The sequence below is a fragment of the Odontesthes bonariensis genome, chromosome 17 (genome assembly GCF_027942865.1).
Source record: "Odontesthes bonariensis isolate fOdoBon6 chromosome 17, fOdoBon6.hap1, whole genome shotgun sequence".
In the NCBI taxonomy this organism is placed as follows: Eukaryota; Metazoa; Chordata; class Actinopteri; order Atheriniformes; family Atherinopsidae; genus Odontesthes; species Odontesthes bonariensis.
This window is the reverse complement of record NC_134522.1, coordinates 33,311,161-33,338,917: the sequence shown is the minus strand read 5'-3', so window position 1 is coordinate 33,338,917 and position 27,757 is coordinate 33,311,161. Positions and strand designations below refer to the sequence as shown.

The 27,757-nt window shown below is 41.3% G+C and overlaps 1 protein-coding gene and 1 long non-coding RNA gene across 2 annotated transcripts in view; one reads left to right on the top strand and one right to left on the bottom strand.

The window, feature by feature from the left end:
- Window positions 1-7,799, top strand: part of LOC142402526 (M1-specific T cell receptor beta chain-like) — a 46,258-nt gene extending 38,459 nt beyond the window's left edge. The window contains exons 4-8 of the mRNA XM_075488052.1: window positions 3,274-3,312; window positions 6,640-6,987; window positions 7,077-7,103; window positions 7,220-7,326; window positions 7,497-7,799. Of these exons, the coding sequence (XP_075344167.1) occupies window positions 3,274-3,312; window positions 6,640-6,987; window positions 7,077-7,103; window positions 7,220-7,326; window positions 7,497-7,523 (548 nt within the window). The 3' untranslated portion in view covers window positions 7,524-7,799. The remainder of the gene's footprint in view (window positions 1-3,273; window positions 3,313-6,639; window positions 6,988-7,076; window positions 7,104-7,219; window positions 7,327-7,496) is intronic.
- Window positions 7,800-8,758: 959 nt separating this feature from the next.
- On the bottom strand, window positions 8,759-15,129 carry LOC142366223 (uncharacterized). The gene is made up of 3 exons (XR_012766749.1): window positions 14,972-15,129; window positions 11,469-11,618; window positions 8,759-11,378 (listed from the first exon to the last, which is right to left on the bottom strand). It is a non-coding gene; the product is annotated as an uncharacterized LOC142366223 (long non-coding RNA).
- Window positions 15,130-27,757: the final 12,628 nt, after the last annotated feature.

The following is a 27,757-nucleotide window of genomic DNA, read 5'->3' as shown; positions in this document are numbered from 1 at the left end:
ACGACCTACGCACGTTTTTCGTCTTAAGCAAGTTTGATAAATGAGGGCCAATGTGTTTTCCCTACAAGCCTTGTGATATGGTTTCTTGACCAAAGCAACAGATGCTGACGTGTACTTTACCAGCCTCGCTGTGACCTCTTAATATAATCTCCTGTGGCCAATTTCATAAACGAATTTGAATTTTCTTCTCAAAATGTCTTTATACTGAGGTCTCGGATAACTCCAAAGAGTCCTAAGCAGATATATAAAATGATATAAACATATATACTTAAAATGTGCTCATAGAACTGGATTTTTTCATTTCAGAGTTTTTTTTGAAAGCCTGATTGATTCAATCGTTGAACTTTAATGTTCGCCAGTCAATCAATTATCAGTATTCGTTTTACTCCTTGACTAGTGAAAATAATTTTCACGTATGTTTAATGAGTCTAGTGTACCCCGTACTCCCGTCAGTGTTCCTCCCCCCAATGCATTGAAGGATGGCTGATAGGATGCAAGAGGTACTATTGACGATTGCTCAACAACCTGCCCGCTTCTTCAAAGCTATTAATTAATCCAGTTTGAATTCACCCGATTCACCATTTGCCGGAACGCAGCGACTAGTCCTTCTTAATTACCACAAAAATACAACAACACAAGCCAGACCAACTGACCACAGCTGTCTGCTTTACAACTCACATCAGCTGCTGTTTACCCAATTTTTATCCCAATTCAAACATATGGCTCCTCTTGGCCCAAAATTTCCCAAACAATTTCAACAGCCCCCCTGCGCAGAGGTAACAATGAGATGCTTACCGAATATACTCGTCCTTCTCCCGTGTTCTTTTAAATTTGTGGAGCTGTCGGAGGCCCGTAACCTGTACACCACCAACAGACACCGCCGCTTTCAGAAAAAAGAGGAAAAAATATGTCGTACCTGCAGGCTTAACGACTGATCTCGGCTGTCGGCGCACAGAGGACGCATCCCGTCGGGCTCCAGCTGCCAAAATCTCACGCACTCGGGGTCACCATTATGTTGTGGAGAAATTAGAGACGAGTACGCTGTCGGTCAGCAGTCCATTGGGGAATTTATTGAACAAACCGTCACAGCAAATGTGCATACAGAATGTTACAAAATGTCCACCGTCTTCATACTGTGAACCAACTTTATACTGGTTTAATCATAACATGCATGCGTCATCCGGTCTCAATCTCTTTCTGCGACGCCGAGCGTCTGCCCTAAATGTAAACAGCCCATCCTACCTTTTACCCATATTCGTATGAGCCGAGCACAAGATGTAACTAGGCCAGATGTCATGAGGATGTCATGACATCCTTCTCCCACATAGTCCCCTCAGGAGAAAGCAAAGAAGAAGAAATGAGTAGACGAAGTGCTCCGGGCAGGATTATGTTGACATAAGAAACATGTTGGCTACTAACTTTAGTGATGTTAAAACACACACCATGATATAAGTCCACGTAAAAGAGCACATTCATTAAAAGCAGGAGAGCTGTCTCTCCGTGGTTTTGTGTGGTTTCTGAAAGCCCATAAAGCTGATGTGTTCAGATAAAAGAGCAGGTGTTAATGGGTTAGGTTTCTGCATCCCATGTGACATTACTGCTCTGCACAGTGTTTCATCTGTGTCACTGAAATCAATCTGCAGCTTCATGAATAATTTGATTCTGTGAGCAGCCCGACAAGGTAAAAGTGGATCAACTTTAAGAAGTTATCATACGCTGACCTCTACAGGATCACACTGGGTACTGTTGGTGAAAGGAAAATAATGTCAGCATGCAAAAAGGAGGAGCCATGCAGATCAAATCCGCTAAATGTTCTGAAGATAAATAAATGATGTCGTGTTTAATGACCTCACAGCAGAGTTACTTTACTTCAGTAACAGTTAAGGGACATAAACCTTTATCATTATTGTACGGTTAAACTTTAGCTTCAGATATTCTTCCAAATCACAGATTATATCACGAGATACAAACTCATTTTCAATATTGATCAAAGCTTTACTGTAGTAAAGCTGTACTTTTAGTCAGTTTTTATGAAAAACTAAAACCATTCAACTTTGGTGACCTGTCAGGTTCTTCAATTAAAGAAAATATGAACTTTGACATGAGCACATATTGGTTATTGATGGATTCAGCACAAAGTGAGAAATTATGCACAGTGGCAACATTGTTAAATGTAATAGCACATTTCATTTCAGTTTATTCATATACAATTCATTCTAATATTATGGGAATCCAATCAAATCTGGGAAGAACTGGGATTGGACCTATGTGGACCTAAACAAAGGGTGTAAGGACAAAAACAGTCCTATGTTAGCTGAAGTCTGACAGCAGAAAAAGAAAAGAAAAATGTGTGTTTACTCATCACTGTCAAAGAGAGGCTACCTTACATTTTACACTTTGTCATTTAGCCAGAAAGAAAGGCAAGACTTTTACTCAGGACAGAATTTTCTGCTTTAAATTTAGAAAGGTTTATGCATCTGACAGACAGAGGCATTTAAAAGACCACCTACAGTTTGTGTCACATGTGTGAGCGCCTGTCCCACCCTGACAACTGATTGGATGAAGAGCTGTGACCAGCAGAGATGTCACTTCCTCTGAGCAGCTAAACAAACAGCAACAAAAAGCAGCTTCCCTTTTCCTTCCTCTGTTCTCTCTTCTTTTTTTAGCTGCCACAGAAATAGCAGCAGTCAGGTTGGAGCGCGTTCAGACATCAGTCGGCCCGACCTGCACAGCTGCTCTCACACACACACACCTACACACACACAGATGGAGGCTGAGATAAGGAGAAGCTGGGTGGGGGAGGCAGAGAGGAGAGAGCCAAAGAGACACAAGGTTTTTGTATGATGCTTTTTCACCGTGGGGACAGGGGGCACGGTGATACAATCCCATAGAGCCGCCGTACAAAAACCTCCTTCCATTAACTTCCATTGTGTAGACGGCTACATGCAACTTAGGATGCTTAACAGAGCAGAAACATGGTTCATCTGAAGGTGCGTAGGATGGGGGAACAGTTGGCCATTGATTAGTCACTTTATATGGAGATATTTCATCAGAAGGAAGTTTTTGAAGATCTTGCAGTTCATATGTGGAACATTTGGAAGTTTGCTTTGCTCATCTTGACAAAAACAAAACAAATGTTGACATGATGAAGTTCAGCCTGAATGTTTAAAGCCTCTTTATCCTCTGGATTATCAGAGTGTGTCTGAACAGGAGGATTCTGGACAGTTTGGGGACTTTTTGCTGGAAGAGATTTTCAGTGTGACTCTGGAGCAGAAGCTTACTTTGGAAAAGGAACAAAACTCACTGTTTTGGGTAAGTTGGAGCTCTTACAAGTTCTGTTCACTGTATTAGGCTTAAACTGGTGGAAAAGGTGGAATGAAGGTGAAGGAAAAAGCTGTTGTGTTAAAAGAATCTGCATTATTGAGCTGAACTCTGAACACTGTGACCAACGCGGAGCCTGCTTACTTTGGCCAAGGAACCAAACTGACAGTTTTAGGTAAATATTTCACTTTAATACTGTGTTTTGATGGATTACACTTTGGTTAGTTAGCCTTAGCATAGACAGAAGCATCAGTAAAGACTTTTCAGAGATAAATCAGGGAGAGAAAGAGGTTCTTGCTCAGTATTGCTGCACTGTGACAACAACAACGAAGCTTACTTTGGAAAAGGAACAAAACTCACTGTTTTAGGTGAGTGAAGGATGATTCAAACTAAACTGATGAAACAAGATCTTAAACTGAATCAGTGCAGAAACAGCCATCACATCCATTGGTATCTATAGTTTAAGTCCAGCTCAGGGCTTTTTGATATTATGCTGCAGCTCTGTGCCAACACTGAAGCTTATTTCGGACAGGGAACAAAACTGACTGTTCTGGGTAAGTAAGACATCTGAAAGTCTTCTCATGAACTCACATGTAATAAATAAGTTACAGCAGCTGGTGTGAAGAGGAGAAAAGTTTTAGTGTTGCACCAAACTTGCAAAAAGCAGATTGTAATGAAACAAATGTTGGTTGTAGATTTAGAAAAGTGTGAAATGAAAATGATGGTCCAAATGAAAACCACTAAAAGGCAGCCGAAACACAAAGAAGCAATGTAAAAGCAGCATCTTGGGCTGTTTTCAGCACAGATTATGTGCACTGTGGCTCTGGTGTTAATGAAGCTTTCTTCGGTGCAGGAACAAAGTTGACTGTTTTAGGTAAGAAACCGAATCAAGTTAAAATTAGTACTTCTTTTGGAGTGTTTTGTAAATATATATGCCTTCAATCAAGAATATTGAAGGTGCTGCTCAATGCTTTTTGTCCTGATGCCTAAACTCTGTCTTAGGACAAAGCAGTTCTTTGTGAGCTAAAACAAAGATTAACACACTGCAGATTCAGATGTTTTCAGCTCTTGTAAATACAGGACGCAACTGACTGTTTTAAGTGAAAGTTGGATTTATTACTAAACTAAACAGGAGATGAAGAAAAGCAGCATCTTGGGCTGTTTTCAGCACAGATCATGTGCACTGTGGCTCTGGTGTTAATGAAGCTTTCTTCGGTGCAGGAACAAAGTTGACTGTTTTAGGTAAGATGCACGTTGTGTATTAAGTCTGTAAAAAGTTAAGTGGTAGAATGTTCTATTGAAGGGACATTTAACAAACTCAGTGTCCCTGAGCTCATTGGAGTTTCACTTCAGTGCTTTTTGTTCTGAAGCGTAGACGCTGTGTCAGTACGAAGCTTTTTTCGGTCAGGGAACAAAACTGACTGTTCTTGGTAAGTAAAACCTCCAAATTTCTTATCATACAAATAGAATATGTCAAAACCAAGCAGGTTTCTCATTGAGAGAGATGTTGTGTGGGTCATAAACAGCTTGTAAAAAATGAATATAGATCAGCAGCTGGTGGATTATTTTTCATTCAGATGGAAGTTCTGTTTATTATAAAAGCAGAAAGCAAAGAAGTAAAGTCAAATCAGCTGATGAGCTGTTTTCAGCACTGATCATGTGCACTGTGACTCTGGTGCTTCAGAGGCTTACTTTGGTGGAGGAACCAGATTAACTGTTTTAGGTAAGAAAACACCTTGAAGTTTATTAAATGTTCTGGAGGAACAATTCGATGCTTCTGAAACTTTGAATACATCACAACTTCTGAAGTAGATGAAGTCAAACTGGTGAGATGTGAAATGGTGAAAAAGCTGGTTTAAAGTGTCAGAGGCAGCAGGAAGAGTTTTTGTTCCAGTTGAGAGTCTCTGTGCTCCAGCAGCGAGGCTTTCTTTGGAGCTGGAACTAAACTCACTGTTGTAGGTAAGAAAACTTCCAACAAACAAACTGAGCTGAGCTCCACTCTTTGGCTCTCTGTGTGTCAGAGCTGTCAGCCACATTCACAACAGAATTAATAGACCTTTGATATGATGGCAGTCAGCAAAGTGTAGGACTCAAAATGCACATGTTTATTTGTTCAGTAAAAATGAGAGTTCTTCAGTAAAAGTGCTGCAGCTGTAAAACATCTGGCTCTACGCCCAGATTCTTCCTCTCTCAGTCAGTTCTTATCAGCTCTGTGAAACACTGTGAATTCACAGTCAGAAGCTCACTTTGGAGCTGGAACTAAACTCACCGTTTCAGGTAAGACAGGAAAGATTTTCAGTATCTGCTAATGGAATGCACTGACAGAAATAATGGAAAATCATTGATTCTGACTTAAACTGAACTTCGATCACTCTTTAAAATGGCTGTAAACTGATCAGGCTTTGGAAAAGCATGGATTTAGAACATGTCTTGTTTTGGAGTCTCTGTAAAAGAGCACAAAGACAGTCTGCAGCTCTCAGCGCTGAAACTTCAGCAGTTTTTTATGCAGCTGTTTATCAGTGTGAACAGCTACGAGCCTGTTTACTTTGGCAGAGGCACCAAACTGACTGTACTGGGTAAGAAAAGGATCAAATCTCACGCTTCTTCAGCTCTTTCTGCAACCTAAATCTGCTAAAGGATTGTCGGGTAAATAATATTCTGCTGTACTATTTTAGGATTGTTATGCTGGTATGTTGTCAGAACTCTGGAAGAAAATCTTAAAAACCTGTGAAAGAAAAAGAAAGATGCCTCTAAAAGTTGTAAAAAGTGTTAAAGTCTGTACAGACGTGTAAATCCCTTAGTTCAGTGGAAAAAGGCAACATTTGGCTCAGGCCCCAGACTTTGTTATTCCTGTTCAACTATTGTGTTACTTAATCCATTCACTTAAAGAAGGAAGTTTGCAATGAAGACTAAAAGTGCTCACAAGATGCAACGGTGTGTCATTTGCAAAATAGCATTATTTCACTTCCTAAATAGAACTTTACAAAGAATAAATGCTGATTGTTTGATAGGGCAGCCAGATTAAATAGAAGGTAGGGGTCAGCTTTTCCATGTGAGTCAGCAGTGTGCTCTGGCAGTTATCCTGCTGCTTGTGGAGAAGGAACCAAGCTAACAGTTCTGGGTGAGATCATTACAGTAATTAACTCAAAGAAACATTTCTATGATGAAAACAACTGATGTTCACTGGTTCTAACATACGGAAGGGTTATGAGCACACTGTCTTCTCGTCTCTAGCTATAAAACTGCTTTGTGGGTTTGAAGCTTTTAACAATGCAGCTCTGACTGGAATCTGAATAAATTCTTTTCTCTGACTTTCAGAATCAGGACGTAGTCCCAAAGCCCCATCAGTCAAAGTTCTTCCACCTTCACACAAAGAGTGCAGAAACAAAAAAGACCAGAAAAGGAAGAAGACCCTGGTCTGTGTGGCCACTGGTTTCTACCCAGACCATGTCAATGTGTCCTGGACAGTCAGTGGAGTTGGACAAAATGAAGGTGTGGCGACGGACAGCGCTGCCGTGCGAGAAGGAGACTTCTACAGAATCACCAGCAGGCTGAGGGTCCCTGCTGATGCCTGGTTTCAACCTGACAATCAATTCACCTGCAACGTCACATTCTTCGATGGAAATAAAACCACTGAACATTCTCATTCAATTAATGGTGAAACAGGTATGATACCTACAGGTATGAGCTAATCTGAATCTTTATGCCATGAGAAAATATCTCTCATTGACTGAATTGGTTTTATTCTTCATCAGGTGGTTCAGATGGAGGCATGTCAAGAGGTAAATGTTTTCCTTTGTCCACTGAGTGTGATGTTAACAGTTTAAACTGCCGTGAACTTTGCTGCACTGATCATCAGTCTCCACTAACTGATGTTTCCTCTTTGACCTCCCTGCAGAGAAATATCTGAGGGTCACACAGAGCGCCAAACTCTCCTACGGTGTTTTTATGGTGAAGAGCTGCATCTACGGAGCCTTTGTTAGTTTTTTGGTGTGGAAGCTTCAGGTTGGTTAAACATGAACCGCAGCTTACATGAGTTATCCAGCTTACACCCTGCTTATTTTAGCATTCACTGTCTTCTACATAAAACCTGCTTTGAGATTAAAGGACTTAAATATGCGAATGAATGAAATCTGATGACTGAAAGGACGATATGTCTCGTCTTTGTGTTGCAGAGTTCAGCAGGAAAACAGAAGAAGTGAAAACTGAACTGAGGCCTGGATCTACACTCAGCAGGAGATGGATTACTCTGCTGTCTGTAAATCAAATCTGTACAACACAGAACACACTGTTTGTGTGTTGCTGTGGCTTTGCATTCATGTGAGAGTTGCTCAAATCCTGCTAATACAGAGGAACTATGTGCACATTCTTCTTACAGTATAAAAGCTTTTGTTTCCTGCATCATTGGCTGTGTTTTCCTTCAACTATTTCCAATGAATGCTCCTTCTAAATAAACACCTGCAAGTTAATATTTTTGACTCTGGCATCAACAGTCTATCATCCTACACTGAACATGACTTGTTCCAGAGATAGAGTCAGATATTTTTAGCTGCAGGCTTATCTGACTCTTATTCTGAGAAATCTGTTTCATTTTCAGAACACAATGTTGAAACATCTCAGCTCAGGAAAGTTCTTCATGTCGGTTTAAGTGAGTCATTAGGCAGGCTTTCCAATAAACTCACAGGATTGGAATTTATTCTTGTTCTTCTTACTTGTGAGTAATGTTCTACCCACATGCTTTGGATCCTGAAATGTGTTTTTAGCCTAATTAAAGCAGGTTCATTTTAAATGTTCAACTTTTCTCTAAAAAGATAAGTTCATTTCTTTTACTGTAACATAACAACAGATGTTTAGGGTCCTCATGTGTTTGGAGAAGAAGGTCAGAGCTGTTGTTGAAGAGGAAGATTAAGTGGGGTGTGAAAGCTGCAGAGGAGCAGAGAGCGACAGCAGAGGACAGGATGTGGTCACAGAGCAGCCTGCAGCTCCTTCTCTGTGCTGAGAAAGCACGGAGGTGAAACCTTCCACTTCACCACAACCTCCGGCTGTCTGCGTGCACCTGCATGTGTGCACCAGCACCCACACACACACATCTCTGAGCTAACAGTTGGAAAAACTTCCGTTTCCGTGACAACCCAAGCTAAAAAGCGAACATGTGTCTGAGTTCTATGACAAACAGCAGCTGTTTACTGAGATCTGGGGCAGGAATTTGTTACTAAATGTTTCATGCTGATGCAGAGAACAAACATGAAATGAATTCTGTGGCAGTTTAAACACAGCTGCCCGTATTCACGCCACCCATCCGCCAACCGTCACAACTCAGCTTTATTTATAACGGCACTTTTTCAAATACAAGTAAAACCCGACGTCCTTCACTGAGCAAAAACAGCAACTGAAAAGCACATTGAACATCCGAAAATGTAAAAACGATAAGGTCAGCAACACTTTTAAAGGCTTAGCAAAGAAAAACACTCAGGTTTCAGTGTATTTTCCCTCTTCATGTTGAAAACAACAAAAAGCACAAACTGTAACAACTATATGAGAAGCAAAGCTCAGCAGTTAACCTAATTACTGCCTCTGCAGTGTCCCACAATATCTGAGTCTTATTTTTCAAGCACTTAGTGCGACTCACATTGAGGAAAACTCTTGTTCTTGTTCCATCAGTTTCTTTGAAAAACAGGTTTGTTGTTAAAACGATGCAGTCACATAAACGGGGAGCAGCATCTGCAGAGCAACCACAGAAACACGCTGTGTCTGACATGTGAGTTCCTGAAATCTTCTCCGGCAAAGCTTGATCTGTTTGAAATCCTTTTTTTATTTCAGAACAAACAGGAAAACACATGCAAATTCAAACTCTATCAAACATCGGGCTCCTGAAAAAAGATCAGCATAAATAAATTGAGAAAATGATTATTCTATCTCTGTATATGAGCCACATTTAAAAATTCAAGATTTAAGAGGGTTTATTGTCATTCCAGCCATATACACAGTACACAGTGCAATGAAATCACGTTTCTCGAGAAGTTTTCAGTGCAAACAAACAGCAACAACAAAGAACAGCTGGGACAACAAAGACAATACTAAAATACTAAAATGCTACAAGTAACTGCAAGTGTGGTGCAAAAATAAAAATGTTTGTAAAGTGTAAAAGTGTAAACCGTAAAATGTAAACCAAAGTAGAAATCAGCACTCTCAGATATGGTAATCAACCCAATACACTTGATGTTTTCTTCAGAAAAAGAAACAGTGGGATCCTTCAATAAACACAAATGTCTTTATACCGAGTCACACTGCAGTGCAATGTTTTACTTTCAGTCTATTTCTGCATGTAGAAGCATCATTGGAACAGATGTGTTTATGAACGCACATTTAAACTGATTGCACGTGGTACTTCATAGAGTCAGCAGAACATTTCCTGATGATCCAGCTTTTAAAGGTCAAAAATGGAATGGACTGTAACTTAACATCTGAAAGTTTGAGCATCAACATCCTGATTTTTTTTATTTTTATATATATATATATATATTTATTGGGAGGTAAGGCACATTGGAATGTCGATAGAGTCAAAATAATGTGCATCTTGATGAGTTAAAAAAAAAAGCATACAGTCTACCTCCTCCAGTGTTTTTTTTTTCTTTTTTTTCACAACAATTCCAGAACAATACACAATTGTGGGGGGCTATTTAACTAACAGTTAAGGACATCTATATATAGCAATTTAATAAGTATAATAAGTGTAATATGTACATGTATGTGTAAGCTGCTCAGTATAAATAAAAAGGAGGACAAAAGACAGAAAAGGAAAAAGAGAGGAAAGAGAAGGAGAGAGCGAGTGGGGGTCCATCAATCAGGGGGCATAGATTGAAGAGAATGAAAAAAAGTTAAAAAAGGAAGCCACTTGTAGAATTTGTCAGAGTTACCTTTCACTGAATATCTGATCTTCTCTAGCTTTAAAAAAGACATAGTATCATTAAGCCACTGAGAGCTGGAGGGAGCTTTAGTTGACTTCCAGAGAAGAAGAAGATGGCGTCAAGCTAATGAAGTGAAGGCTATGATATCTAGCTGCTTGGAAGTAAAGCGGTTGTGGTCTTCCGGGAGCCCAAATATAGCGACATGGGGAGAAACCTTTATGATCGTCAAAATTATTTTTGACATGGTATGAAAATAGTTCTGCCAGAAGCGAGAAAGTAATGAACAAGAGTAGAACATATGTGTTAGATTGCAGGGTAACATCCTGATCTTCTTATGGCTGACTGCTGCAGAGAAACTGCCTGTCACATCTGTAATATAGATCATCAGTGGTTGTTCACTAAAGCATATTCACAAAATGATGGTTTCAGTGCACTGAGGACCTTCAAACAGCATGTCAGCATAATCTGCAGGAATGCCAGCAGAGCAGTGAGGGGAAGTGAAACAGCAGGCTGGAAGATTTCCTTTGAGCAGCAGTCTGTGTCTGAGCAGATGTTTGCTGCTGGAGGCTGAACAACAGATATGTTGTCTGTGGTCGTGTTCTGTGTTAAATTAGGATAATTGTTCCACTCAAATGTTGCCATTTAATCAGCAGAGTGAGACGCGTGTCATGTTGAACGACCCCCTGTGGTGCAAAGTGAACATCACATCATGTCATTAATGCTCAGTACTTTCAACTAAGAGGCTATTTTGTTGATGATGATGACACAAGCAGAATCAGCAGGAAAGGTTTACTGGATTTACCCCCAAAATGTAGTTTTACCCCCAACATGTAGTTTTCTAATAAGCCTTTCCAAGTTTTCTGTCATAAAGCAGAGTGTAACAGTTCCTGATGTTCTCAGGAGCTGAAACCTTCAATACTTCTGTTTCAATGACATCAGAGGATGCGAGAATATACCTCATGAATTGTCTTTCAAATCAACACGTTTAGAATACAAAACCAACAAACATGAATAAGTTCAGCTTAAAACTGTGTAATGATGCTCATAAAGGAGTTCAAAATGTACTGATCTCTTCTGACGACACTTAGTGGCACGCTGTTGCTTTAGTGGTCAGTGTTAGTCAGGCTTTGCTTGTGTAAACGATGAAACCTTCAAGAAAGTAAAAGTGTCACAGCATTGGTCACAATTGTAGTAAAAACACAGTTAGCACCAACTTTTGTTCCCTCACAAGCTCCATACTTAGCTCAGGAAGTTGTTTTCTGCTGTCGTGCACATCAACATCCTCATATCCACCTCTGTGCGTGATGACGAGGATAAAATCCACCTCCTGCTTTGACACTTAGTCCCCAGCAGCTGGACAGATGTCAGGGAGCCATCTGCTGGAGAAACCTGCAACACATCAGTCAGAGCTGCAAACCTCTGAACCTTGATCTCAAAACCAGCATCTTTCAATTGGGAATAAAGCAGATACAAAAGAATTTCTCATTTTAACAAGGCTTTATGTTTAACTGCATGTAGTCTGCAATTTAGTTCAATTCAGTTTGATAGCACCAAATCACAACAAATGTCAAACCAACAGATCCCATCAAAACTTCTCTTCATGCTAAGCGAGCACGAGGCGATAGCAGACAGATCAAACTCCCGTTTACCAGGAAGAAACCTCTGGCAGAAGCAGACTCAGGGAGGGCGGCCATCCGTAGTAAAGCTGCACCCTGAGAGCAAAGTTCGCTCTTTAGAATACATCAAACTATCAGATCTTGAAGGTATGAAGGAGCTCGGTCATTAGGAGCTTTATATGTGAGAAGCAGTATCTTAAATTCTATTCTGGATTTAACAGGGAGCCAATGAAGAGAAGCTAAAACTGGAGAAATATGATCTCTGCTGTTAGTTCTCACCAGAACTCTGGCTGCAGCATTTTGGATCAGCTGGAGGTTTTTCAGAGCGTTTTTAGGACAATCCAATAATAGAAAATGACAGTAGTCGGATCCTGAAGTAACAGATACATGCACAAGTGTTTCTGTATCACTCTGAGGCAGGATGTTCCTGCTGGATGATCCTTTTTATGGCTGTGGTTCTGCTCCACTTCACCCTCACCTGGATTTGCCTCCCTGAGACAAAAGGCCGCACATTGGATGACATCGCAGGAGAGTTCAGAGGAGCAGAGGGCATCCTTTTTCACAACAGCACCAGACTCAGCACTTAAGCTGAGCTAAAGACAGCCTCTCACTCCTGATTAATTGTTATCTGGATCAGTTCAATCTGCATTTCATGAAATGAAACACATGTCTAAGGCTGATTATTAGAAATGCCACTTGAATGCTGACAGTATTCCCCCACGAACTGTTCTCACCTGCTGTCTTCTCATCAAAACTGCGTTGCTGCCATACAGAAACACAGCACTGTCATTTATTGTTAGCATGTGAAATCTCCCATGTCTCTGAGCTGTGTACATTTGTACAGTAAGATATCTGTTGGTACCAACTACAGCTCTGAGGATAAATATCTGATCCAGTGGGGTCTAATGGGACTGACACAAAGCGCAGAGGAACCAACGATGTCAGAGTTCTTCAGAGAGATTCAGTAAGGATTACTTTGAATTCTCTGACATGTCCGACCTCAACCTGATGAAATGCCGGTGTGGGACCTTAAGAGAGCTGTGCATGAATGAATGCTGCAAACCTCAAGGAACAAAAGCCATGTAGGAGAAGAAGAGTCTGCCAAAGTTCCTGCACAGAGATGTGAGAGGCTGATAAGGTCATGCAGACTGCCATCAGAAAACATTCAGCTGTCAGAGTCAAGGTGTTGCAAGTCCAGACCTTAGTCTGATTGAAATGCTGTGGAATTAAAAACAAAAACATTTTCTAATAACTTCTCTGCACTGAAGAGAACTGTGTGGAACCCAATGGCCAAAAGCTCAACTAACTGAAGCAATGCTGACAAGAAGAATGGGTCAGAGTTCCTCCACAATGGTGAGACTGATAATGTCCCACAGAAAAGAATTCCATCAAGTTACTGCTGCTCCAGGTGAGTCTACAAGCTACTGAATCATGGGCTGGACTTTGTTCTTAGAAAAAAGCACACAAACATCATTTGATTCTCATTATTATAACTTAAGGTTTCAACTTCGATGGAGATGGTCGCAAACAATCAAGCCTCACCATTTCTGATCTTCAGCTGAACGACAGTGCTGTGTATTTCTGTGCAGCCAGTCGACACAGTGCTGCAGATTCCCCAAAAGTCAATGCAAAAAGCCTTTCATCTGTTCCACTCACAGACGAGACGTTTAAGCTCCTGAACACCTGCAGGGAGCCACTGACTCAACAAAGACTCTCAACCAAGATTTTATCAACAATTTGATGTACTTTGATGGTTGTTAATATCTTTAAAACAAAAATGAAAAAAATGGCTGAAGGATAAGTTTTTTTTATTTAATCTATCCAGATTTTTTCAAAAAGAAATGTACAATTCTTTGAATTATAGATACCAGAAAATTGTATAAAATGTGCCATCCTGAGTTCCTCTCTTCAAATGATTTGTTTAGTCTGAACACAAGTCCAAAGGCCAAAGTTTCACTTTAGAAAATTTAGAACGACCGAGACTCTTTCAGAAACACTGAAACCTGATCACAGATAATTCCTTAGTAACTATTGCAGATGTACTGGTACAGACAGCTGCCAGGAGAAGCCATGAAACTGATCGTCTTCACAACAGCAGGAAAAAGTCAGCATGACTTTGGGGATTTTGGCAAAGAGAAGTTCTCAGTCACAAAGCCCGACGCTCACACTGGGACGTTCACAGTGAAGAACCTGCTGCCAGCAGACGGAGGCTTGTATTTCTGTGCTGTCGGGGAGCACAGTGATACAGGCATGCGTGGAAGCTAAAAAAGGAATGAGGAATGTGCTAGAAAAGATGGCGCCGACTGTTGTGGCATGCCATCTCTCTGTCTCTGTTCCTGTCTCGTATGTATTGTTTGTTGCTTTAACAGTGGTGTCTTTGCTAGTGACTGAATCTAAATCCTCACTGGTGTATGAGCGCCAGGCCCTTTTAGACATCCGAGACACAATCGGAAAGTTTAGTCCTGTTGGCGATGAATCGAGGACTACTACGCGTCATCAACCTTTTTCATCGATGCCAGAGGAGTTGCTTCGCCGGGAGCCGGCTTTTCTCCCTTGGAGAAGGACCCGTAGGAGACGAGGTCGGGCTCGTGGGACACGCGCAGGCATGCGTGTTAAGCTCCGTACCTAGCTTAAGGATAAAACTACAAATCACATCGGTGATTATTACCTTCGTAAAGTGGATCTACTTTGCCAGTGTAGCCGGAACGCACTGCTGTCCCGGCTATCCCCTGCGTTGTGTTCCGGTGCCAAAGAAGAGACACTAATAATGTACTATTCCTCAGCAATTTTCTTTATTTTCCTTCAAAAAGAAAGGAAAGAGCACACATGGGAGATAAGGCACGTGTCACACGTTGTCCAACCCGCCTCTCCCAGCTCAGCTTGCTAGTGACTCAATAAAACAAAATACAACAGTGTAAAACTACTGTATACAGAAAAATAAAACTCCTGCATTAAAATAATGCACTTCGATCACAATATATATATATTCATAGGCTGAAACATGCCTTATAACAAAACTCCTATAGTAAAGCTACTTCATAATAATAACCAAAATGCAGCCTTTCATTACAACATAAACATATAAACATACTCAAAACAGTTCACCGGCATTGGGAGTACACATACCTTCAAAAAGAAAGGAGAGAGCACACATGGGAGATAAGGCACGTGTCACACGTTGTCCAACCCGCCTAACATAAAAACACAGCACGGTAAATATACAGGCGCCAAGTCCGAGGACAAAAGGCTAGTCAGTGCCTAAAACGAGGTGGTTAGCTTGATAGCTAACTTGTGCTCTCAAAGTTCACTTTCCAAGCAAAACAAAACACTCATGACAACAGTTTTTACCTACAACTTATCATTATATTACATTGAGAAACGAAAAATGCAATTGAAGTGGCATTGCAACACACGGATTAATTAATACACTTTGGAGCTCCGTGAAATACGTACCTCTCCCAGCTCAGCTTGCTAGTGACTGGAGAGGGGACGCGAGTAAAACAAGACATAGGTCACGCACGCCACCAGAGGGCGCTATAACAAAAAAAGACAGCAAAACTCCCAATACCAGCAAATGAACAAAACTACATACAAGGGATAGGATTTTGGTGAAATAAACACCAACATAAAAGAAAATGTGGCATCTTACATGACATGAAAATAAGAAAATAGAAATATATATGCAGGCTTTATCTTCACTGCTACACCAGCAGCGGAACCTCCTTCCTGTTTACCCTGGTCTACCCAGCTCGATCAGCTGATGTGGAGCTGCTGGACATAGAGGAGGCGGGGCTCGAGAGGTGGAGTAAACTCTGACAACCTGCATCGGCTGCACTGCACGGCTTCTCCTCCGGATCAGGAGCGAAGGGTTCAAATGGCTCTTTTAAATGCCAGGTCCCTTTCTAAGACGTTCGTCCTCCGTGACTGAAACTCATCAGCTGGATGTTGTTAGATTCGGTTCTTTTAGTAGGAGGCTCAAGAACGGACCGAAGTAATTCAAGTGAAAATGAAGTCTTTATTTGGTCACACGTCAAAGCATATCAGCGCTGGGCTCAGTGGAACAGAGCTCCCGCAGGAAGTCTGTCAGACTGGGCCCTGATTTCCGGGTATCATGTTTATTTATAGTCTCATAGGTTGGACTCACATTCGACCGAGTATGATTGGACATGAGTAGGTTCAACATGCTTCGTCATATTCTCTGGATCAGCCCAAAACAATGTGTGTGTGTGAATCTGCCCTTGCTTTCCCAGGCTTTCCTAATTGTTTTGTCTTTCTACTCCTGGCTCACTTTAGGTCATAATGGAATAGTACTGAGACTTATTTCATTCATAATGTCTAAGAACAAAGCCAATTTACAATTAACAATCCCCCTTTTGAAGTGATTTTATCATTTCAACTAATTCAGTTAAATAACTGAGGTAGGAATGTAATCTTCTGTATTGTGTCACATCTGTATTAGCAGTAGCAAGACTTTAGCAGTCACCCCCCAAACTGCAAGAGCCACTTACCTTTTGAGATGTAGCACAACCAGTTAGGAGACGTCTGTCATCCCCCTTTTGATGTGACTTCATGTGTTATTATGTAAGCTTATGTGAAAGCTGTTCATCATTGCAATTAAAGCAGCAAGCAAGTCTTCATTGCACAGGCATGGAAATAGTAAACATAATTCTAATGCTTAAGCTACACTTTCAAATCAGGACTATTCCATCATTTTACTCAGAACAGAAACTCTTTCCGAGAGGGTTAAGACCTTCATAAGTCACTGATTATAACTCTGCAAATAAGCACATTTAGAAATAATTGTGATGCGTTAGCAAAAACCTTTCTACATCAGGAGTATCATCAAGTTTCTAGAAATAGAGACTCTTTTCTAGTAAGTTTAAAACCTTCTTTTACTCAACTGATAATGATTCCGCAAATGAGCACATTTCTTACTAGATTATATGTGGAAAAAAGTAATTTGTTATATGTATTGTGTGTATGTGGCCCCGAACCCATTGTCTGTTTGGACTCTTTGTTCATTATGGCCTAAAACCTTATGTGGCTAGCAAGGCCTTGCTCCCCCATAAGTACCATAACAACACAACACTGATTAATCAAAAATGTTCATATCATTTCTATACTACTGACACTCAAACATTGTATAAGGCAATTAACATTTCCAGCAGGCTCGTCCACCGTTTGCAGCGAATAGGAGCGAAAACCCGATGGCTGAACTGGGAAAAATTCACCTATGGCCCCTAGTTGAACTTGGCGACCGACCAACTTACTACCGTTCAAAGTCTAAGGTCCCGCTCCAAACAGCCGAGTCACCCCACTGGCAATTGACATTCTAAAAAATGATTCATTATCACCCTTTAAGAGGAATCAGCTAAACACTTTAAAAAATGAAACACAACACATATAAATTTAACCAAGGCTCGACTATATGAGTATATTAGCCTCTTGAACAATTATGATTAACTTTTCTTTTAAATTATATATCTTTCTTAGATGACCACATGACGAGTCGTGTGGTCTCTTGTGGTCCAATCCTGTCGGTGCTCGGTTTTCCTCATGGCTGAACGTCTGTTCAGCATTCTGATCCGGTACTAATCTTGGAAGGAGAGGTTACCAGTACATCGCTTCCTTGAGGGATATTCAGCATCCCCTCCCTAACTAATTTTCTTTTGGGATAATTTTGTTGTGTAGTTCTCCACCATCATCTTGGCATGATGGGCAAAGCCTCCCAGAACTCAAGCTTATGAGTCCTCCGGCCGTACGTCCTGTAGTGGTTATGAATCTGTGGAATAATATTAGCAAACCTCGCAGCGCAGTAGTGCAAAATATCATTTGCACTGTATTTCTATACTTGGGGCATCTCTCTTTGAAAGGTTCAATTTTAATGCCCAATTCATCATTTATTTATTTTTCATATGGACCTCAAATCAAAACAAAACCAAAATAAAGAAAATAACTGAAAATAAAAAATAAAAAATCATAAAATAAACATAAACCAAAAGAAAACAACTGGCTAGTTTGTATAACCCTTGGTTTTAGGAAGTAGAATAGTCATCAAGCTGCTGTGCAGCCCTAATGAGAAATTCAGTGTCATCTCCTTATTGTGCTGTGAAAAAATTTCAAATTATCTAGTGAACACATCATCACGATCAACATCAACCCAGTTGGTATAATCCTTCTTTTTAGGACAACACCAGAATTGTCACCAAGTTGCTGTCCAGCATTCATGAGATCTTCTGTATTATCCATTTATTCTGCTGTGGAAAATCATTTAGACAGTTTTGGGATCATGACAACACACAAACAACACTCAACACCAGACAACACAGGTTAGGACAACAAATGACAGACAACAGCTGACAAACATATATTGCATTTCTGGGTTTGCTCAAGCAAACCTCCTGTTTTCATTGGGGTCTAAGTATACAAACAGTGGTCTTCATATTATGAGTTTGATTCCATGTCTTCCTTTTCCAGGTCCAGGAAGTCTTAATGCAAAAGAAGATACAAACACACACAGAATTTTTTGGGAAACTTTGAGAAGTTTTAGTAAACCATGATTAATTGTTAATTAATTGCCACACTGCTCCACTGCAGTTTCTCCTCCTGTGTTGTTGTTTGCTGCAGGACAGAAATATTTGTGGTTAGATTTCATCTTGGGAGCAGCACAGCATCAAGAAAGCAGACATTTTTCCAATGACTAACTGATTAACTTGTTTAGGATAAATATTGTCTGTCCTCTCTTAAATCAGGTCAGAGCGTAAAAAATAAAATTTCAGCATAATCTGCTTTATTCTTACTTGTTAGTTAGTAATATTGTTGTTTAATTCTTACCAGTGGCTGTGTTTTTTGATGCTGAGCCGTACACAGACAGTTGAGGATCAGCATTAAGTTGTTTCCGGTTCTAACTGAAAAACATAGGTTCATTTTATTTCTTCATATATCATAATTCATCCTTTATTTTTCTTTGAGGATCATATTGTGGTCCCTGCTTCTGATTTTCCTTCCAGTATGTGTGGCGTGTGTGTGTGTGCGTGGCTTTATATGTGAGTGTGTATGTGTCTGTATGAGGCCTTGGGTTTCACTGCTTTGTTTTATCTTTAAGCTCTTTGTCTTGGATGAGAAGTGCTATATAAATAACGTCTGATTGATTGATCGATTTAGTGTAGTAGATTAAAACTTTCTGGTCATCTCTAATGAAACGTCTTCCGATGACCCATAACACCTATTTACAGAACATTTCATTCATCCCATTCATATCCTTTTTCTTTCAACCACAGGCACTGAGTCAGCACAGTTTGAATTTCCATCACGCCACCTATTGGTGTCCTTCTCCTCCCCCCTCAGGTTGCCCTTGTCCCCCAAGCCGTTAGTTCCCCCTTTGGGAACTCCCCTTTTGGGATCTCCTCAGCCCCCACTCACCATGGCTGTCGCTTAGCAACCAAACTTTTTTCCCACATTCACACAAGTCCTCATAGTGTCCCAAAAAAGCTATGGGTATTTTCTCCCCGTCCAGGCCTCATGTGGGAAAACCTGAAAACATTCATATATAGGTCATATATTATATATCATATAAAATAGTAGGTTAAATAATGCATAATAGGGATAGCTTCAGCCAAATTAAGTCTGTGTCTGCATAGATCGTTATTTTGGCTAACCAAGTTGCACTCTGCTCACTGTTTTTAAATGCGCCATAAAAACAAACCTTGACTTGTCTTGTTATGGCTCAGTCTTTGCTGCAGCTGTCCTGTTGCTATTCTCCCAATGCCCTAATTTATTTAAACTTATATGAAGCACTTTGCTGCTTCATTAAGTTAGCATATTAATTGTTTCATAGATGTGCTGCAGTTAAATAGTTAAATGATTTAGTTAAATAGTCAAATGGTTTAGTTTGAATCTATATATTGGTGATAACTATTGACTATAGAATTGATGACCTGAGGCAGAGGAAATTTAGAGCAGCTAAAGTCAAGTTAATATCTCCTAATAACAACAAAGGCTAAGCTTTAATAACTTTAAGATGATATCAAATTGTTTGACATCTGACTGTCTGGCCGTGATATTAAATACTAAATCACGGTTTTTTAACTTATGCAATATGGTCTGACTGATCTCAGTCCTGCTTAAGGTGGAATCATAAAATTTCACTTTGTAGAACATTTTTTCAGATTATATTTTAATTAAAGGAGCAAATCTCCTAAACACTCTGCTTGTGTATTTGACTTTCTCTTTAAGAGAGATGTTAAATCCTATTTTAGCAACAATTTGTATGAATGTCTCAAACACTGTTCTTCCTGGATTTATTGTTTCTTATCTCATCTCTGCAATTTTTGCATTGTAAAGCTGTTTTCAGTTTATCTACATACTTTGGTGTCTTTCCTAATCATATGCATTTTAAAATAGATGGATGAATCAATACTATTTGCTCTAATACAAAATTAAACCCCTATTATAAGCAGTATACCCTTATAAACTCAGGCCAATGATCACCCAGAGTTTGTTTGGATTGTTCTCACTCTCAGGGCTGAATGAGAGACAAACAGGATTGAGAAAAGACCATCTTAGGGTGTGCGCATTTATGACAAAGAGAACAACTATAAAATTAAATTAGGAATATTATGGCTCAAAAAGCGTTTGAGGCTTTTCATTATTCATTATTTCTGTAATGCTGCTGGACAGCTGATCTTTAGTTAGAAACCTCAGGCCTCAGGTCAAGCCTCCAAATTTGTTAATTTTTTCCTTATAGTTATCTTATTAGTGCGTTAATGCTGAAACAAAATTATTAACTTTTGTCAAACTTTGGGATCAAATATATTATATATCAATACTATTCTTTCTGTAATATGCATGGCTTGATTCTTATTCTCTCGTTTGTTTTGATTCATCGGGCAAGAGGATGAAAGAAGAAATGAACAATCAAAAGCAATAAAGTCCCACCAACATGCAACAGGTGTTGACAGAGTGACAAAGTGTGGAAGAACTCTCTAATGAGTCGATCACACACACGCTAGGCCACTAACCAATATCCAGCCGGTCAAGAAACAAGTCTCAATCACCACAATGCATCACCCGTCGTTAGTTCTGTGCCTCCCTATTGGGGCATTTGACGGGAGCCTGGGGCATCATACGCAGAATCCTGATGCGGGCCCTGTTGGGGAGCCTGTTGAGAAACAACTGCCGCCCCAGGAGCACTGTGGGGGTATTTATTACATTTATATGGTCGCGTCCCATCTCCTGATTGCACTGAGTAGGGAACCTCGCGACAGTCAGAGGCCCAATGGCCATATCGTTTACAGAGATAACACATGTCATTACTTCTATTGTTGAAGCGTCTGCGGGGTTTTCCTCTTTTATTAGTTCTAAACGGAGGTCCGTTCTGTTCTGGGTATGACCCATATGAAGAAGCTGGATATTGTGGTTGTACAGCACGAGGAGGAGTCTGCTGAGACACCTGTTTTATTTTACCCTTGTTTTGATTTACTTTGTCCCTCGTGTTTAAGCTGTAATTGTGTCACTTGTGTCTGCAGGGAAATTAATTCTGCTTTTTCTTGTTCCCGTTCTTCGATTTCATTATCAATATATTGAGTGACATGGGCCGCCCACAAGTCATACGTTAAGTTTGTTAATCCAACAAGTTTTCTCAACATATTTTGTCCAGAGGGAAAAAGTGATGCTTCCACCGCTTCCCTAAACTGACGGGTGTCAGTACATGCATGAATATTACCATTATTTTGAGGGCGGGGGAGGCTGCAATTTCCTGATTGGTTAGTTTGATTCATTTCCTCACCAAGTGTTTGTCTGTGCAGCAAAGCTGTTAAATCATGCACTAATGGATCAACATGTGTTACAGAGGTTGTTGCGTACGATCGCGTATCCAGTGATCCGAATGTGTAATCTGAAGTTCTGGAGGCGGGTGCTTCCAATATAGTACTGTTTTGCGCTGTTACATTTAGGTATTCTTCTGCCTGGGCTTGGCTGTCCGAGTCCCCTGGAAAGGGTGCAGTTTGCAGTAAGCCATTTTTAATTACTACTACTTTGCTCCATACACTACCATCACACAGACCGCCTGCAGCTATGGGCGTTGTTTGAGGCATCTGCTTTTGTGTGGCATCCAATAGCATGCCAGCTTCAGCATAAGGGGGAGGGGAATGCAGAAGCGATTCGCTCCTGTGCTCCTCATTCGGATCTGTGCTCTGAGGTGTCTTATGTTCCTCATTATCATGGCTCACTGGAGAAGATTTTTAGGGACCGAGCAGTGAAACTGCAAGGACCCTATTGTATCTGTAAGGATTATTATTTTTCTCCGTTATTAGGGACCGAGCAGTGAAACTGCAAGGACCCTATTGTATCTGTAAGGATTATTAGGGACCGAGCAGTGAAACTGCAAGGACCCTATTGTATCTGTAAGGTTTATTATTAGGGACCGAGCAGTGAAACTGCAAGGACCCTATTGTATCTGTAAGGTTTATTATTAGGGACCGAGCAGTGAAACTGCAAGGACCCTATTGTATCTGTAAGGTTTATTATTATTATTAGGGACCGAGCAGTGAAACTGCAAGGACCCTATTGTATCTGTAAGGTTTATTATTAGGGACCGAGCAGTGAAACTGCAAGGACCCTATTGTATCTGTAAGGTTTATTATTATTATTATTATTCTTTCTTTCTTTCTTTCTTATTCTTTGCAAAAGGTATGCAAAAACTCAGGAAATTTTGCGAGCGCCACCTGCCAATCGACGACATGAAAGAATCTAAACTTTATATTTTTGGGAGTCGCTCATTGACTCTGTAGCGCCCCCTATGATGCTTAAAAATGGTCCCCTTAATAGGATTAGTTTCGCGTGGGACGACGAAATTCGGTACACTCATTCATCATGCCCAGACGCAAAAAAAAGTCTCCTGCCGCCATGGTCCCACGTACACAGGAAGGCGGCCATTTTGGATGGAAAGTGCGTTTTCGTGCCATTTTTGACCGATTCCACGCCTTGCTTAAGATCGAACTTGTCCTACAGATTTAATGCTACAGACTTCAAACTTGGCCAGGTTACTCTTAAGACATGGAGGGAAAAATTCATTGGCCAACTTTTTCAAAACTTAAAGGGCGTGGCCGTGGCGACGCCTCAAAGTTTGATGACTCGCCATCACTCGCCACAAAAAATTAAGTCGCTTATGACTTCCACATACATAATCCAATCTTTCCCAAAGTTCAACCGGTGATTGCTGGACCCAGCCTGAACGCGCACATGTAAAATAGTGACATCCACCTATAGCGCCACCTGCTGGTGGTTGGAAATGTCTTTTTTTTTCCACACCTCGCATTTGATCAAACTCCTCCTACAGATTTCATGCTACAAGCTTCAAACTTGGCCAGGTTACTCTTAAGACATGGGGGGAAAAAATAATTGGCCAACTTTTTCAAACCTCAAAGGGTGTGGCCGTGGCGACGCCTCAAATTTATGACTCGCCATGGAAAATTAAGTCGCTTATAACTTCCACATACATTATCCAATCTGTCCCAAACTTCATACGGTGATTGCTGGACCCAGCCTGAATGCGCACATATAAAACAGTGATAAACACCTACAGCGCCACCTGCTGGGGGTTGGAAACGTCTTTTTTTTCCACACCTCAAACTCCTCCTACAGATTTAATGCTACAGGCTTCAAACTTGGCCAGGTTACTCTTAAGACATGGGGGGAAAAATTCATGGAGAAACTTTTTCAAACCTCAAAGGGCGTGGCCGTGGCCACGCCTCAAATTTATGACTCGCCATGAAAAATTAAGTCGCTTATAACTTCCACATACATTATCCAATCTGTCCCAAACTTCATACGGTGATTGCTGGACCCAGCCTGAATGCGCACATATAAAACAGTGATAAACACCTACAGCGCCACCTGCTGGGGGTTGGAAACGTCTTTTTTTTCCACACCTCAAACTCCTCCTACAGATTTAATGCTACAGGCTTCAAACTTGGCCAGGTTACTCTTAAGACATGGGGGGAAAAATTCATGGAGAAACTTTTCCAAACTCAGAATGGTGTGGGCGTGGCCAGGCGGTGAAAATCGTGTGATGGCGTTTGTGATTTGAAAGCCTTATCATGATCGCAAGGTCATGAAACTTGGCACACACGTCCACCCTGATGACCTCGTACGTATGTAAAGGGTATCGTGTGTGGGCGGAGCAAAATGGCTCAGTGGCGCCCCCTAGAAATTTTCAAAAACCCCTCCGCATTTGGGTTTTTATGTGCTTGTAAGTATGCAGAGGGTATCGTGCGTGTGGGCAGAGCTGCAGCTCAAGCGTCCAGCGCATGCCCCAACATGCGCACATCCCAACGTACGCACACCTCGGTCCCGCTCACAGCTGCTTGCAATTTTCTAGTTATTATTCTTTCTTTCTTTCTTTCTTTCTTATTCTTTGCAAAAGGTATGCGAAAACTCAGGAAATTTTGCGAGCGCCACGTGCCGGTCGACGACATGAAAGAATCTAAACTTTATATTTTTGGTAGTCGCTCATTGGCTCTGTAGCGCCCCCTACGATGGTTAAAAATTGTCCCCGCAATAGGATTAGTTTTGCGTGGGACGACGAAATTCGGTACACTCATTCATCATGCCAAGACGCACAAAAAAGTCTCATGCCGCCATGGTCCCACGTCCACAGGAAGTCGGCCATTTTGGATAGAAAGTGCGTTTTCGTGCCATTTTTGACCGATTCCACGCCTTGCTTAAGATCGAACTTGTCCTACAGATTTAATGCTACAGACTTCAAACTTGGCCAGGTTACTCTTAAGACATGGAGGGAAAAATTCATTGGCCAACTTTTTCAAAACTTAAAGGGCGTGGCCGTGGCGACGCCTCAAAGTTTGATGACTCGCCATCACTCGCCACGAAAAATTAAGTCGCTTATAACTTCCACATACATAATCCAATCTTTCCCAAAGTTCAACCGGTGATTGCTGGACCCAGCTTTAACGCGCACCTATAAAATAGTGACATCCACCTATAGCGCCACCTGCTGGTGGTTGGAAATGTCTTTTTTTTTCCACACCTCGCATTTGATCGAACTCCTCCTACATATTTAATGCTAAACGCTTCAAACTTGGCCAGGCTACTCTTAGGACATGGGCCGAAAAAATCATTGGCCAACTTTTTCAAAACTTAAAGGGCGTGGCCGTGGCGACGCCTCAAATTTATGACGCGCCATAAAAAATTAAGTCGCTTATAACTCCCACATACATTATCCAATCTGTCCCAAACTTCATACGGTGAATGCTGGACCCAGCATGAACGTGCACATATAAAAAAGTGATATCCACCTACAGCGCCACCTGCTGGTGGTTGGAAATGTCTTTTTTTTTTCCACACCTCGCATTTGATCAAACTCCTCCTACATATTTAATGCTAAACGCTTCAAACTTGGCCAGGCTACTCTTAGGACATGGGCCGAAAAAATCATTGGCCAACTTTTTCAAAACTTAAAGGGCGTGGCCGTGGCGACGCCTCAAATTTATGACGCGCCATAAAAAATTAAGTCGCTTATAACTCCCACATACATTATCCAATCTGTCCCAAACTTCATACGGTGAATGCTGGACCCAGCCTGAACATGCAAATATAAAAAAGTGATATCCACCTACAGCGCCACCTAATGGTGGTTGGAAACTTCATTTTTTTCACACCTCGTATTTGATCAAACTCCTCCTACATATTTCATGCTAAAATCTTCAAACTTGGCCAGGTTACTCTTAAGACATGGGGGGAAGAAAACTCTTGAGAATCTTTTCCAAACTCTGAACGGTATGGGCGTGGCCAGGCGGTGACAATCGTGTGATAGCGTTTGTGATTTGAAAGCCTTATCATCATCGCAACTTAATGAAACTTCAACGTCCACCCTGATGACCTCGTACGTATGTAAAGGGTATCGTGTGTGGGCGGAGACAAATGGCTCAGTGGCGCCCCCTAGAAATTTTCAAAAACCCCTCCGCATTGGGGTTATGGTGTGCTCGTACGTACGCAAAAGGTATCGTGCGTGTGGGCAGAGCTGCGGCTCCAGCGTCCAGCGCATGCCCAACGTACGCACATCCCAACGTACGCACACCTCGGTCCCGCTCACAGCTGCTTGCAGCTTTCTAGTTAGGGACCGAGCAGTGAAACTGCAAGGACCCTATTGTATCTGTAAGGTTTATTATTATTCTTTCTTATTCTTTGCAAAAGGTATGCGAAAACTCAGGAAATTTTGCGAGCACCACCTGCCAGTCGACGACATGAAAGAATCTAAACTTTATATTTTTGGGAGTCGCTCATTGGCTCTGTAGCGCCCCCTACGATGCTTAAAAATTGTCCCCGCAATAGGATTAGTTTCGCGTGGGACGACGAAATTCGGTACACTCATTCATCATGCCAAGACGCACAAAAAAGTCTCAGGCCTCCATGGTCCCACGTCCACAGGAAGTCGGCCATTTTGGATGGAAAGTGCGTTTTCGTGCCATTTTTGACCGATTCCACACCTTGTATAAGATCGAACTTGTCCTACAGATTTAATGCTACAGACTTCAAACTTGGCCAGGTTACTCTTAAGACATGGAGGGAAAAATTCATTGGCCAACTTTTTCAAAACTTAAAGGGCGTGGCCGTGGCGACGCCTCAAAGTTTGATGACTCGCCATCACTCGCCACGAAAAATGAAGTCGCTTATAACTCCCACATACATTATCCAATCTGTCCCAAACTTCATACGGTGAATGCTGGACCCAGCCTGAACGCGTACATATTATCATAACGACATCCACCTATAGCGCCACCTGCTGGGGGTTGGAAACATCTCTTTTTTTCCACATCTCGCATTTGATCGAACTCGTCCTACAGATTTAATGCTACAAGCTTCAAACTTGGCCAGATTACTCTTAAGACAAGGGGGAAAAGAGTCATGGAGAAACTTTTTCAAACCTCAAAGGGCGTGGCCGTGGCGACGCCTCAAAGTTATGACTCGCCATGAAGAATTAAGTTGCTTATAACTTCCACACTCATTATCCAATCTGTCCCAAACTTCATACGGTGAATGCTGGACCAAGCCTGAACGCGTACATATTATCATAGTGACATCCTCCTATAGCGCCACCTGCTGGTGGTCGGAAATGTCATTTTTTGCCACACCTCACATTTTATAAAACTCCTCCTACAGATTTAATGCTACAAGCTTCAAACTTAGCCAGGTTACTCTTAAGACATGGGGGCAAAAATTCATGGAGAAACTTTTCCAAACTCTGAACAATTCGGGCGTGGTCAGGCGGTGAAAATCGTGTGATGGTGTTTGTGATTTGAAAGCCTCATCATCATCACAACGTCATGAAACTTGGCACACACGTCCATCCTGAACACCTAGTACGTATGTGAAGGGTATCGTGTGTGGAAGGAGCAAAGTGGCTCAGTGGCGCCCTCTAGGGTACTTAAAAATGGTCCACACATTGGGGTTAGTTTTGCGTGGGACGACGAAATTCGGTACACTCATTCATCATGCCCAGACGCACAAAAAAGTCTCATGCCGCCATGGTCCCACGTCCACAGGAAGTCGGCCATTTTGGATGGAAAGTGCGTTTTCGTGCCATTTTTGACCGATTCTACACCTTGTATAAGATCGAACTTGTCCTACAGATTTAATGCTACAGACTTCAAACTTGGCCAGGTTACTCTTAAGACATGGGGGGAAAAATTCATGGAGAAACTTTTTCAAACCTCAAAGGGCGTGGGCGTGGCGACGCCTCAAAGTTTGATGACTCGCCATCACTCGCCACAACAAATTAAGTTGCTTATAACTCCCACATACATTATCCAATCTGTCCCAAAGTTCAAACGGTCATTGCTGGACCCAGCCTGAACGCGCACATATTATCATAGTGACATCCACCTACAGCGCCAC